At 31.0% G+C, this 14,356-nt stretch overlaps 1 protein-coding gene across 2 annotated transcripts in view; it reads left to right on the forward strand.

Moving 5' to 3' along the window:
- Nucleotides 1-14,356, forward strand: part of LOC107454073 (partitioning defective 3 homolog) — a 74,708-nt gene that overhangs the window by 46,046 nt on the left and 14,306 nt on the right. For both annotated transcript variants that reach the window (XM_043040269.3, XM_043040270.3), the window contains exons 3-13: nt 1,440-1,608; nt 2,599-2,747; nt 3,084-3,251; nt 3,944-4,032; nt 6,872-6,949; nt 7,568-7,902; nt 9,076-9,204; nt 10,098-10,237; nt 10,839-10,982; nt 13,210-13,410; nt 13,619-14,193. In XM_043040269.3, coding sequence (XP_042896203.2) covers nt 1,440-1,608; nt 2,599-2,747; nt 3,084-3,251; nt 3,944-4,032; nt 6,872-6,949; nt 7,568-7,902; nt 9,076-9,204; nt 10,098-10,237; nt 10,839-10,982; nt 13,210-13,410; nt 13,619-14,193 — 2,177 coding nt within the window. The remainder of the gene's footprint in view (nt 1-1,439; nt 1,609-2,598; nt 2,748-3,083; nt 3,252-3,943; nt 4,033-6,871; nt 6,950-7,567; nt 7,903-9,075; nt 9,205-10,097; nt 10,238-10,838; nt 10,983-13,209; nt 13,411-13,618; nt 14,194-14,356) is intronic.

Raw genomic sequence — 14,356 nt, forward strand, 5'->3', positions numbered from 1 at the left:
GTATAGCTTTTTCGTCACAAATCGCTACAGATTTCCACTTGTTTTTAAAATTCCTTTGTTCCCTTTGAATCATAATGCTGTTTCTATATGGGAATTTCGAATCGCGTAGTAGTATAATTTTTTCGCTCACTTAATTTAGGAACATTTTATATTTAATTCACGTGGTTTTGGTGATCGTTTTTTATTTATTTACGGTGCTTGCAGCTGGTCATTAAAAGCCCTCCTTTTCATTGAGATATGGCTATTGATCACTTTTGTTAGAAAAATCAAAAATCATCATCTTTTTTTTTCGCAAAAAAGTAATTTTTTCAGCACTGAAAAATTGTCTAATGCTCTACCATCATTGCCGTTTGGTCGAACTGACTTCTGTCGAACTGACTATTTATTTATTTTTCATTTATATAATTTATTTATTTTTGTATGAATTAACTTCCTCTAATGCAAAATTTTGCATGAATCCACTGAATCAGTTATAACCCTGAAAAAAGAAGTATAGGTATAGTCACATCCTTAGAGAAAATTTATTTGAACGCCATAAAAAAATCTTGTATTATTTTAGGCTAAAACTACTTTTTATTTTTTTTAATGACTGAAAACAAGACACTTTTTTTTTTTTTTTTTTTTTTTTTTTTTTTTTTTTTAAATATTAAAAATATGACATTTTAGACCAAAAAGTTTAAAAATCTATGACGATTTCACCTGGAATAAGCCTTGTATATATTTTTGAAAACTATAACTTTACTAATCGTTTTTTTAATATCATACCTCATATATTTGCCAAAATAGACAAAGTTGACTGAACACCAATTTTTCACACAATTGAACCACAATCATCAAATCTAATCAAACCATCTGTTTCATGGTTAAAAACATTTTACAAAAATGAATTAAGGTGCAGAAACTTGGGTTATTTTTATGTGCAAAGCTTAAAGATCTCTTTACTTAATGGTAACTCTCTTTCATTTCTTTTAGTGTTACTATAAGAAAGTGTCATTTCTTAATGAAAAGTGTATTTTTTCCCCTTTCTTATTCACCTTAATGTGTTAATGTGGTTACTTTTTTTGTTGGAAACAATTGCAAAAATCACTTTTTTTTTGTTCTGTTTAAGTGGCTGCTACCCTTCCATTTATTACATGCTACAAATTTCTACTTGGTTTTTAAAATGCCTTTTTTTTTTTTAATATTACGGCAGTCAAAATTCATAAAGGAGAAATACCAAATTTTTATTTAAATGTAAGAGTTTTGCGCATTTCGAAATCAATTTATACATTAGGCAAGCTTCTTGCACTGTTATAAAAACACTGCTCATATAAGAAATCTGCTTTTTTTTCCATCACAGATTCATAACTTTTTTCAGTCTCTGCTCGCTGTGCATATAGTTACTTGTTTTTGCTAAATAAATGAAGGCATATTAGAATTTATAGAATTTTTTTTTCCAGATCATTGCAGTGTTTGATGAAAATTATTCCCCCATCCCACAGTATAGCTGTGGGGGGGATGTGACGAGTACGAGCTCTGTGTATACGGGTAGTCCAGATCTCTTTAGTGTAGAAGTGGGATCGCCCTGCAGCAATAACAATGTAGACACCATTGAAGATCATTTGCCTGGTTTGTATTTCCCATTTTTATTCATGATAAGACTTTTTCTAGGGGGAATTGAATTTATGAAACTACAAATTTGGAAAAGTTCTTGAAGTAATTCCATTTTGAAGGAAATTGGTTTGCATTTAAGGGGCACATTAGCAGCTGCACATGATGCATTTTGTGTAATCTCACACTTATGGACTTAAATTTAATAATATGAATTATTTTATGTTAATCAAACAGTTGCAAATAGTTATATTGACTTCAAATCAATTGCTTTTGCCATTTTATTTTTGATAGAAATTATTATTGTATTTTGTTTTCAATATGTGGCCATTTTGTTAATAATTATTTTAAGCAATTAGAGATTGTTGTTGTTGTCTGCTGTAAAACAATTTCTAAACATTTTCAGGGATTTATAAACTTATTCATTGATTTGACCATTCACTAAATTGCCCTGCAATGACTCGTGACTTGATAATCACCCATAAACAAATTAATAGCTATTTATTGTTGACTCATTGTTAATACATCTATTCACTAATTCATTGATTTATTTCCTTTCATATCTTATTCTGTTCACTCCCTATATTTAAAATTGTTCTTGATAACAGTTATGATGAAGTGAAATTGTAACAAAATGTTAATAAAGTATACTAGTTTAAAAATAACAACTTAAAATAAATTAAAAATGGCCTCATATAAAATACAATTATAAAAGAAGGGACGGTTGTCATAGTTATAGGAAAATATTAGATGATTATTGCTGTAAAATAATTTTTGGAAAAAGATTAGATATTCTCTACCCAGACTAATATAGGTATATCAAACTATATACACTGATGGATGAAAACAAGTTAAAAATATAAAAAAAGAACAAAAGTAATGCCCTAATAAGGCATCATATGATAAAGCTCAGCTCTACATAATTTGAAATTGTATGAAACTTTGAAAACTCATTTGAAAAATATCAATTATATTATTAATATTAATGTTGTTGTTTTTTTCATTCAGGTATAACACCCCTGCAAGTAAGAAGGGGTAGTGAGCCTGCCCTCAACTGTCTCTTCCCTCCTATCTCCTCCTCCTCTACAGATCCCAATAACAAGAGGTGGTCAACAGCAGTAGTCATTAATCCTCCAGAACATCAACATGATGCAAATGTATGATTTATTGCTTTGTTTTTTCAAAACCTTATTGGGGATTTTAGAAATATATACTGAAAACAAATATTCTTTTTTTTAAAACTGTTAATAGAAGTTTTAACCTGATTGTATGGAAAAAAATTAAGTTCCTAGAAATTTAGGTGGAAACTCTGCTATAAGTAAATTTTATTTCATTTTTTATTTAATCTAATCTAAAGTTCTGCACACTTATTAGACCATACATTATTGAAATTTTTTTTTTTTTAATGTTTGCATATTTGTAGTTATTACACACCTATGTTTTTTTATATTTTGAATTAAATATTTTGACTATTTTGAATTAAATATTTTTAGGAGAACGGTGTTGATGAGAGTGTCTCTCCTCTCGAAAGCCTCGATCTAAATGGAGATTCCAAAATGTCTTCTCTTTCTTTCTCGAGGAGCTCTGGCAGGCTCTCCATCCTGGGAAACAATTCAGAAACACACCGTTGGGTGGAGGCAGCTGACAGGCAGTTAATGAAGGTACTTCCTTTTTGTTTCTTCTTTAATTAAAATTCAGTTTCTTAATACAAAAACCTTTTTCTACTTATATTTCCTTAAACTAAACTGAGTATCGCAACAGCCCATTGAGGGCCAAGGCCTACTGTGCCCATCTCAGTTTTCTTGACCTTGCGCTCTGGAGTGCAGGAGCAGATGTTCTGATTAGGTGATCTGCGGAACCCCAGTGTTTAGTTCCCAAGCATGCCTGGTACTCATTTATCGACCCACTGAAAAGATGAAAGGCTGAGTCAACCTTGCCCGTCCCGAGGATCGAACCTAGGACTTGTGGCGCGAAGCTCTACCACTTAGCCACCAGGCGTCATATTTCCTTAAAACGTTTAGTTATTTAATATTTTGCTTTCTTAAATTGTATGAGTACTGTACTTTTTTTTTCTGAGAAATATCTTGTTTTTACATGAGAACTTTCTTTGCACTGCTGTTTGTAATGATATTTTTTTTTCAAATAATAAGAAACATGGTTATTAAATCAGAAGTGCAAACTATTATGATTTGTCTGTAATTATTACAATTTTGTAGTCAAGATTATCTTACGGTTGAGTAATACCAATTGTGGTTTTTGAGAATTTTCATTATAAACTGTTAACCCCTTAACTACTAAGAATTATAAAATTTTATTGTTTGCAGTGAATATAACATAAGCCTTTTTTTTTCAGGACTACAATGAAAATTTTCATTTGAAATCACCTTCACCTGAACATGGGGATGAGGCTGATAGTGATACATCTAGTATGAGTGACGAAAGGTAAGGAGTGATGAGATATAACCTCTAGATTTTTATTTCATGTAGTGAATGGTCGCCAAATCCATTGCAAGATTTTATATATTTATATTATGAATTGTTTTTATCTAAAGTTGTCAGTCAGTTGGAAAATTAATTATATTTTTAAAAAAACCAGTTTATTCCTAACTGAATTATGAAAAAAAAAGAACTATTTGTGTTATGAAAAATAAGGGTTAGTAAATTTTTTATAACTGCAGTTTAATTTAGTTAGCAATTTAGGATAATTCACATGAATAATAAGAGAAAATTAGAAGTAAACTAATTTGGATAAATTTAGTTAACAAAACCATAAAATATACGCTAAAATAAAACAGAAAACACTGAGCTGACTGAAGAATTTGCAACAATTATTTTAGATCTATAACTTTTAAGACATAAAACTTCATGTTTAGCGATTTCTCACATCTCTATGGAACAACAGTGGGATCTTTAAAAGTAATAACAAATTGCACTTTGTTAAATCAGATTTTAACCCTTTTAACTGCATTGCATCTACAGTGCATAGAGAAAAAGCTAACTAGTCTCTGAATCTGTTACACTGCCTTGATTCATCTTCATTTCCTGTTTGGAGAACCTTCACCCCAATGCAACACTTTAAGGTTTTACATACAATTCCTCACATTTTAATAATTTGCCTATGTTTCTTAGATCTGTTTTATTGCTGGAGAAATTGTTAGGTGACACATGTTATTTTAACATTTTTGCGTTTTCTATGTGCAAATGGTATTTTATCTTTCACATAACTGTTTTATAGTGCTTAACATTTTCATTGAGTTTTATCCACTTATGAGTTATTTACCTTTAAACTGTTTTAGAGTATTCACCATTTTATTTGATTTTATTCACTTTTGAATGCACTTGTTTTATCAATTCATGTACTGTTTTATCAATTTCAAGTGTTTTGTAAGAGCAATTTATTGTACATATTTTACTTTTGGTTTATATTTAAAACCTTATGTTTGGCAAAGCATGTGCTTATTTTGACCTTATGTCATGTAACTCGACAATAAAAGTCAAGATAAATAATAACATACTGTTAACTATAGTATGATAAGTTGTACCATAGATGAGATATATTTAATATGTAGACCAATGATATAAAAAAAAATGAGTGCTTGATTCAGTTACATCATGAACAAATTAAAAATTAGTACTCTCCCTAAGTAGGTAGAGCCTATCCTAGATACATGAGCATCATGTGATGCAAATAATGGTCGCTGAAATTGTTTGTCAGTCTTAGATAAAAGAAGTAAATTACCAGGTGAAGCTGCTGCTATGAGGCACACTGGATATCTCATCTGAGACTCAGCTCTTGATTTTATTTCATTCAACAACAGGATAAAAATACCTTGTAGTTATGAGAGTCTTGCATAAAATCATTTCTGCTTTCAAAAATCGTATAAAACATAGTTTATATAAATTCACGCAGACTGGAAATAACTCTTGCTTAGAATATATAGTAAAAAAAAAAAAAAGCTGACACTTCCACAAACAGAAGAATGTCATTAATGGCTATGACTTTCTGGGACTGGATAGTTTATTATGTATAACTTTGAGTATTTTGCATTTTTAACTAAAAGTTTAACAGTGTTGGTTGCAGGATTTTCTTGAATCGCACAATTCTCACACAAAAAAGCCTGCAATCATCCACCTACATAGTCAGGAAAAGTCTGAAATCTCCCTAACAAGATGCCTTATTTTTTAGCTGATATTAAACAAAGTTTGAAGGTGTATCGATGAATCGCAGATAATAATAAAAAAGTATGCATTACTATGTAAAGCAAGGTAACCACACGTCCTTTGGACAATCTAGTGAGAGAAAAGGTGGATTTCAAAACCAATATTAAAAAAAAGGTATAAAACGAAAAGCGATGATAGGGGAAGAACAACGTAAAAGAATTCAAAATCATGAGTCATCAAAAGGGAAGAAAAGAAATCAAGTGTTTCACTAACAAATTTACTCTAATGGAATCCTTTCCAAGTAATCTGATCCTTCATTGCTTGAGTTATGATAAAAACAGGTTAAAATTGAAATATTTATTCGAAGCTTGTTAAAATTTTAATTAGTGTTACTATTGAAATAATTTAGGAGACAGGATGCGTAGTGTCTCTTTAAAAAGTGCTTATTTTCGCTTTTTGAAAGCTCTTAAAGGTGCATTTTTCTTTGGGTGTTTTTTAAAAGTGCTTAATTTTCCCTTTTCCAAAAGGAGATATTTTTTCTTTACCTAATGAAGTTATTTTTTGTTGAAAAATTTAACTATGCACCCTAATAGAATAATTTAGTACAGAAAAAGTGGAAACGCATAGGACTATTTACTATATGAGAAAAAAAAGCTTCTTTACATTGTTGTGTTTTTGTTTTGTTTATCCCTCATTATTTCTTTTATTGGTAATCACAGTTTCATTTTTTAAATGTCCTTTTTCTGAGTGTCATTTGAACTTTTTTTAGCACTTTTTACTGTCTGCAAACATTTTAATTCACATTAATGTCTGGTATAATACAGCTCTATTTCTTTGATTAACTTATTATTGATGACCATATTTACACTTGATGTCAAAATTGTGAAACCTTAACCCTGGCAGACAAACAGGCTATGTGCTTATTTTAACCCTATGTAAAGTCACTACTATATATATTTAAGTTTAGTTATTAAAAAATAAAGAATTTAATATTTTACTCACACATTATTTTCTGCCATGAATTAGCAACTATATTTTGCATTATAACAATAATAATGTCACTGAAATGAAATTGTATTTATAATAATAAGCAAATAATAATTCTAATATTTATTCACAGGGAAAAAACCATAATCCTGAAAAATGAAACTGGCCCTCTAGGCATTCATGTTGTTCCAGATTATGACAGCAGTGGAAGGTATTTTTTTCTCTTAGTACATTCTAAAGCATGTATTCTCAAGCCAAACTCTTTTTTGCTCATAAATTAAATTTTTATTCATCTATGCATTTTGTTATAATTATAATTTAACATAAATACAAAGTTCTTGTGATGTCTCTTAGAGTATTCTTGTAGCAATCTTTTATAGCAATAGATGGCGCTCTCTTTGTAAAATGCAGAGTAAGCTTAATGTAAGGGTTAGTCGAATATAGACCACCAATTAGAAGCATGTCATGAATAGAGTATTATTATTGTTTGTTAAATATCTATTGCCTTCATGTCGTCAGTTGCCGATTTAGTATTAAAAAGAATAAGTTTGGTGAGGAGAATGGAATAAATTTATTTTGTATTAAATTAAAAATTGACAAGATGAAGGCTATAGAAAAACAACAATGACAATACTTTATTCATGATGTGCTACCATTGGTGGTCATCATATTCAAACTGCTGTTACATTATTAAGCTTACTCTGCAATTCAAAGAAAGCAATTTCCCATTGAAATCCATACATTGTATTTCAAGATTCAGATTTTTTGCATTTTTGGAAAACAAAATTCACTTTCATCTATAAAAAAAAAAAAATTTGTTTTATTGCAGGGACACAGGTCTGGTCATCCAGGGCATTGAAGCAGGTGGCCGAATAGACAGGGATGGAAGGTTCCGTGTGGGGGACAGAATAACAGAGATCAATGGGAAAAGCCTCCAAAATGTGAGCTTCCAGACTGCCCAGGAGATATTCAAGAGTGCCCTCAAATCTTCTCAGATCAAATTGGAATTAATACGGGGAGCCTCAAACCACCTGCAACAATCAAAGACTGCCGCAGTGCCGAAAAAGCCTCCTGCTCCTGTTTACCCCAGGGCGAACATTCCATCCCCTGAAGCCCCAAAGAAAGCAGAGGAGGAGTCTTCTCTTGTGGAGGGTGAAGAAAGAGGTGCAGGAATATTATTTTTGCCTATCTTTTTTAATTGTAAAATGACAAGTAATGAGAAACTAGTTCTAGTTAAACATATTGTATTACTTTGACAACTTGAAGCAATTAAATCATTCGAATCGATCTAGGTAATAATGGTTAACTTTTTTTTAAATAAACTATCTAAATAAGAGGAGGGGGGGGGTTTCTTTAAAAGAATAAATAAAAGTACTGTATAATAAAGTTTAACTTTACGCGATCATTTTTTTAAAAAATTGTGAAAAGGGTGTAAGATATTAAATTTTATAATTTACTAGCAGTATTATACAAATAATTTTTTTAAGACCTTGTGTACAGATAAATTATTACAGCATATTTTTGAAATTGAAATAAGAAAAAAAAGTACTTGTATTAAAAAAAAGAAAAAACGCCTAGTTTAGTTAGAAAAAATATTTGAATAATTTAGGTATTACAGTGCTTTTTGCATAAAAATGAACAAATCTCTTGAAGCAAAAATCAATTCTAATACTCTAAATGCTGTTACGTACCTAGTTTTTATTGTTAACTCTGGCTCATTTTTTACCAGAAATGTTGACAAAAAATGGCATATTTTATTGTTGAGTGAGGAAATAAACTACTGCTGGAATTGATTGTTGAGTGAGAAAGAAAAACTACTGTTGAAAAAACACAGCAAAACTAATATTTTTTGAAAAAGAAATTCATTCATAAAGATAAACCTGAATGAAAAGTGTTTATGGACATAGACACGTAATGCCATTAGTTAAAACATATTGATGTTTTATAATATGTTCAGAATTGAAAATAATGGAAAAACCAGAAAAGAAAACTAACAAATATTGATGCCTGTACTGTGTAGGGCCAAACCAGTTGAAATTTTACAGTCAAAAAGTTTCAACTTCATTTCAGGTAATAACATTTCTTTTTTATCTTTGCAAGAGTGCATTTTGAGTTAGATACATTTAAAGATCAAAAATCAAGATAGTGTGGGGACCATGTCATAATTACATATTATAATATTTTTTCTTCCTCTTTGAATTCTGCGATTGGTAGTTCTTAAAGTAAGCCTCAAATGTTTTTTACTAATAGAGTGAAATTATACCATTGAGAAATTAAATAAATTTTTGATCTTTTCTCCTTTTTAAAATATAAAGTAACATATTTTTCTATTTCTAGCTGGAGGCATAAGTACAAAAGTTGCGACAGTGACACCCACCAAAAAGATCCCTGCTTCTGCTACTAGGCGATTGGCATCTGCTAACACTAGAAAAATTGGCAAAATGCTCACCATTGAACTCACAAAGGGTAAACTTTGTTAACTGTAAATTCAAAACTTTTTTTTTATATTGTTTGTTCCTATCTGCAGAGAAACATGACTACTTGCAGAGGTGCCAATTATTGCAATTTTTTTTGTAATTATTGCTATTTCATAATTAAGATGACGGTCTTACGGTTAAGAAATAAAACACTGCCTTTTTATTCATATTTCGTTTTGAAAAAGCTTAATTCGCTGTTTAAATAATAGTTACATACAGGTAAAATTATCTGTGTTTATAGCTTTAAATCTGATTACTATTACAAATATTCACTTTGTTACAATTATTCTCAATTGGCTAAATTTTTCTTTCTTTTTGAGAGGAATATTAATAAATTTTTTAAAGTAATTTTTAAGCAAATACCTTTTTTAAAAAGCACCATTTAATGTTTATTTTCTTATTATTTTCTGGTTAAATATAGAAAAAGACTTCAAAGTTATTTGACAATTAATCTTCTTTTTTTTTTTTTTTTTGGAAAAAAAATATGCTTAGAGATTGCCTTTTCGCATGCCTTTAATTACTAGTATAAACTACACATTTTTCTGTTATTTTTATAATGAGAGAGAATTACTTTTTGAAATATACTCATAAAATAGTATAAGAGTGTAATTTGAAAATTTTACGGCGCCCTTTCAAAACTCGAAGTGCCCTTTTCAGAGAGGAAGCACCCTACCCTTTTATATTCCTATGGAGAACTCTTTTAAATTATGATGCTTAAAGCACCATCTGTTGCTAAAATTTTGAACTTTTCATTTTCTTATGGTTTTCCTCTTTCTTTAATAATACTCTGTTTAAATGTGGTGTCATTCTGATCAGTTCTTATTTTCTATCGCATTATAAAATGTAATGAAGATATATTTAATCACTAAATATCATTTGCAGGTAGTGCTGGTTTGGGATTCAGTATAACAACTCGTGACAATCCTGCTGGTGGTAACTCACCCATCTACATAAAAAACATTCTTCCTAAAGGGGCAGCCATTGAAGATGGAAGATTGCTTCCTGGTGACAGACTGTTGGAGGTATTATCACCTCCTCCTATTTTAAATGACCATTCTTACGAGTATTGCATTGAGTAACTTTTGTTGCTTTCTTTCCTTTGTTTATAACAACTTTATCTTACAATGACAATAATTTCCCCTTTTTTCATCCAACTATTCCTTAATTCTACAGAGTAAAAGATGGTAACGGTTAAAATCATATTCGTTAATGGATACAGAAAATAAACTGTATACTAAAGTAAAAATGAAGAAATAGTCAATTAGGAAGAAAAAAAAAAGTATGATCTGAGTGAAAAACCATTCAAAAGTATGACACATTTTTAATGTTTAAATAGTTTTAATTAAATTTGATTTTTTTTGTTTTTTTTTTTTTTTTGTTGCTTGCATTGAAAATTTTGCACCATTTTTTGTATCAGCGTACCTGAAAAGTACCCTGAGAGTTGTAAACAAACGACGACCTCATAACAGTTTTAGAAATGGTATAATATTGCGAATGGTAGAAGAGTTATAAATGTTGGTCTTCGAAAACATTTAATTGTGTCTTCTCAGTTGATAAAAATATCTTTATTATTAAATATCTATTTCTTTTATGAATGAATTGCTTTTTTTTTTTTTCATTCAGGTCAATGGCACTTCGATGACCAGCAAAACTCAGTCAGACGCTGTTTCTATTCTACGTAACATTCCACTGGGAAAGACTGTGCAGCTCATAGTTTCTAGACAAGAAGCAGTCGAACCTGAAGTGGCTGAAGTCGAAAGCGAACCTGTAAATATTTTTAACCAAGCTCTTTCATGTTTTAAAACCAAAAAGAATCTTTTATATCTCAGATACTCGTGAAATTTTGCTTCTTGCACTGCCACCATACAGCTATTGATTTAAGAACTATTCAAAATCTATGTTTATTTTAGAAATTTTAATAGTAATTTAATATAATATTGTTACCATTAAACTAAGTTTTATAAAGAAGCTTATAAAAAGTAAATGAGAATGGTACACAGATTTAAGTACTTCACTCTTAAATTGATTTTTTTTTTATTGTCAATAATTAATTTATTCACCTTAAGATATTTTTAATTATACAGTCAAACCCCGCTATAGTGAACATGGTTTATAGTGAACTCCCGGATATAGTGAACGAAATGTTCGGTCCCTAGCCTTGCTATACACGTATAATGTTATTTTTTGTGGATATAGTGAACCAAAAAAGTGAGAAATTTGGATATAATGAACTTTTTTCTGTCTTCAACTGACTTTTTTTCTCCATATTTTTTGTAATAATTTTGAAATTTCTACTTCGAAATAAATACATATACCGATTTTTAAGACCATCTATAAAGGGGAATGTAGCGATAAGCATTTTTTCTTGTTTACTTCTTTTTATCTCTTTTTCCCATCCCTAAACAAACCAAGCAGATGTTTCCAACCCAGCAGATGATGAACCTGTAAGGTGTCCGTAGGATCAATACGCATTTTCTGTCAGAGGGAATGAGTAATTCTTCATTATTGGTCAAAGGGTTGGACACTAATATGTGCTGATAGGGCTCTTATTTCAACTCCTTTCTGCTCTCAGTTCAGTTGAAAAAATCCTACAAACAAGTGTCTCAAATTTAACTATGGCGAGCAGTAAATTTAAAACGTTCTCCATTGATGATAAAATGGCATAATCAGAAAAATTGAAAATGGATGCAATCAAGCTGATATTTGCAGGGAATATAAACCATCCAAATCTGCAGTTTGTAATATATGGAAAAATAGGCAATTAATAATTTCTGCTCATGAAAAAAATTTAGATGGCAGAAGAAAGTTGAGAAAAGCAGATCACAAGGATGTTGAAGAAGCATTACTGAAGTGGTTCAGCACTCGAAAAATCCGTAATCTTTCAGTATTTGGACAAATGTCGATAAATTTGCTAAGCAATTTTATGAGACTACTTTGATGTGCCCGAATGTCAGGTTAGACAGGTTTAAAAAATGGAATAAGAGAAATTCAGGAAAAATTATCTGAGAGTCTTGGATGTGTTTCCATACCTGATGCTGAGGATTACAATTTTTTTTTTGTACGCAAGACGAAGAGTAATGAAAAATAACACTTTTTTTGCTACTACATAATATTTTTCAGTCATTTATTTGAATAATGTGTAATAAAATGGAGTTTGGGAACCAATTAGTTAAATTGCCTACGTAACGGATATAGTGAACTCCCGGTTATAGTGAACCAAAACTTCGATCCCTTGAAGGTTCACTATAGCGGGGTTTGACTGTATAAAGTTCAATAAGTTATAAATGTTATTTAAAGAAATTGTATGGCGAAAAATTTGTTACACTCGCATGTGAAGTTTTTTTCTCCTTATTGTTACAATGTAATTAATAATTCCAAATACATTTGGTAACACTCTACAAATAACTTGATAAAACCTCTCGTTTGGCAACAAAATTGAATGTCCACTGTCTTGACACTATGATGTCAACAGTTTAAATGTTTGTATGGGGTTTATATATTTTATTGATTGGAATCTCACAAGCAGGAAAAGCATGTTTATTTCCCCATGTAACCTCTTAAACTAATTTACTCAAATTCATTAAAATGTCATTTGGAACTTTTATCTATTCAGCTGTTTTAACTGTAACATTTGTTTCAAATTTTGAACCTTTTTCTTTACAGTGTGAATGGTGGTGAGATGAATTTTCTCTTGACTTAATTTTTAAAAAAAAAGTAACTTTCATGAAAGCATGCTTTAATTCTTTAGAGAAAATCTGTCATCATTGCATTCTGAGTGAAATTAATTACAAGAAGTTCAAGTTTGTTCTTCACCTAAATTGAGGACTCTTTCTTTTTGAATACTTATTTGCAGTATTGTGCTTAAGAGTGAATAACTCATTTTGAAACATTATGAAAGCTCATCCAGTTAGCATGACATGCATTCGATTTTCATGTGTTGTATTTGTGCATTTAATAGCAATGTAAATATAAAAATTTGTTTGCAATCATTTAGGTGCCGCCAAAGTTAGAGGATGAGAGCGGCATTTTTCCTTGGAAGTACAGAGAAATTCTGACCTTCCAGATCCCCTTGAATGAGTCTCATTCTGCAGGGCTCGGAGTAAGCGTGAAAGGAAAAAATGCGTCCACTCCCAATGGATCTGTCGATTTGGGCATCTTCATCAAATCCGTCATCCCGGGCGGCGCTGCTTCAAAGGTAATGACGCATATACAACAATTTATATTTCTCTTTCAGAATTTCTCGTGTGAGGCAACTGAAAATGTTCTGCATCTTGTTAATTCAACTATAAACAGTGAATATAATTTTTACCGATGAAAAACCTTTTGTTTTTTTTATTTAGCAAAGTTCTCTAAATGTCAGTCATTTGAATGCAGCTGTAATACTTCTTAATTCTAAATTATAGGATGGTCGACTACAAACAAATGATCAGTTGGTGAACATCAATGGCATTTCACTACTGGGCATGAGCAATACAAATGCAATGGAAACATTACGTAATGCCATGACACAATCTGACGGCCCCATCAGAAATGCCATCATTCTCACGGTGGCGCGTCGCATCTTCCAGCCGCTCGAAGAGGAAAATCCACCCAGGCCAGAAGCATCTGCAGCTTCTAGAGAGAGGGTTAATGGCTTGGACTTGCAAATGAACACAAACTCTTTGGATTTGGAAACTCTTCAAAAGAACAATCCCGGACTTCCTGGCTGCAACCCAGTCGTTGAGAGACTCACTGGCCAGATCTCCTCAGAGAACTCTGCAACCGATCTGTACGGTTACATGAGGCGAGGAGGAGCTGAGAAGATAGCCCCCAGCATGGAGGAGTGTTTCAAGCCCAATTATATGTCTTCCTTAAGTTCCAATCAAGCAGAGAATGTAATGATAGAAGGAGAGTATGATCCAACAGTCAAGAAAGTTGCAGACACACCCCAAATGAATGGCTCCACAAATAATTCTAGTGTTGCACCTGCTGGTAGTCAGTGAGTACACTTTTCATTCAATAAAAATTATTTTTGTATAAAATGAGTGCACATTTTAAAACAGGGCTGTGTGTATCAAAGGTACGAGGCTTTCCCACTGACTTTTGAAACAAAGCATCTAACTACAGCAGAATTTTATTGAACAAGGGAAAACATGCTAAGA

The sequence above is a fragment of the Parasteatoda tepidariorum genome, chromosome 3, assembly GCF_982258835.1.
Source record: "Parasteatoda tepidariorum strain Cologne lab strain chromosome 3, Ptep-v5.0, whole genome shotgun sequence".
Lineage (NCBI taxonomy): Eukaryota > Metazoa > Arthropoda > Arachnida > Araneae > Theridiidae > Parasteatoda > Parasteatoda tepidariorum.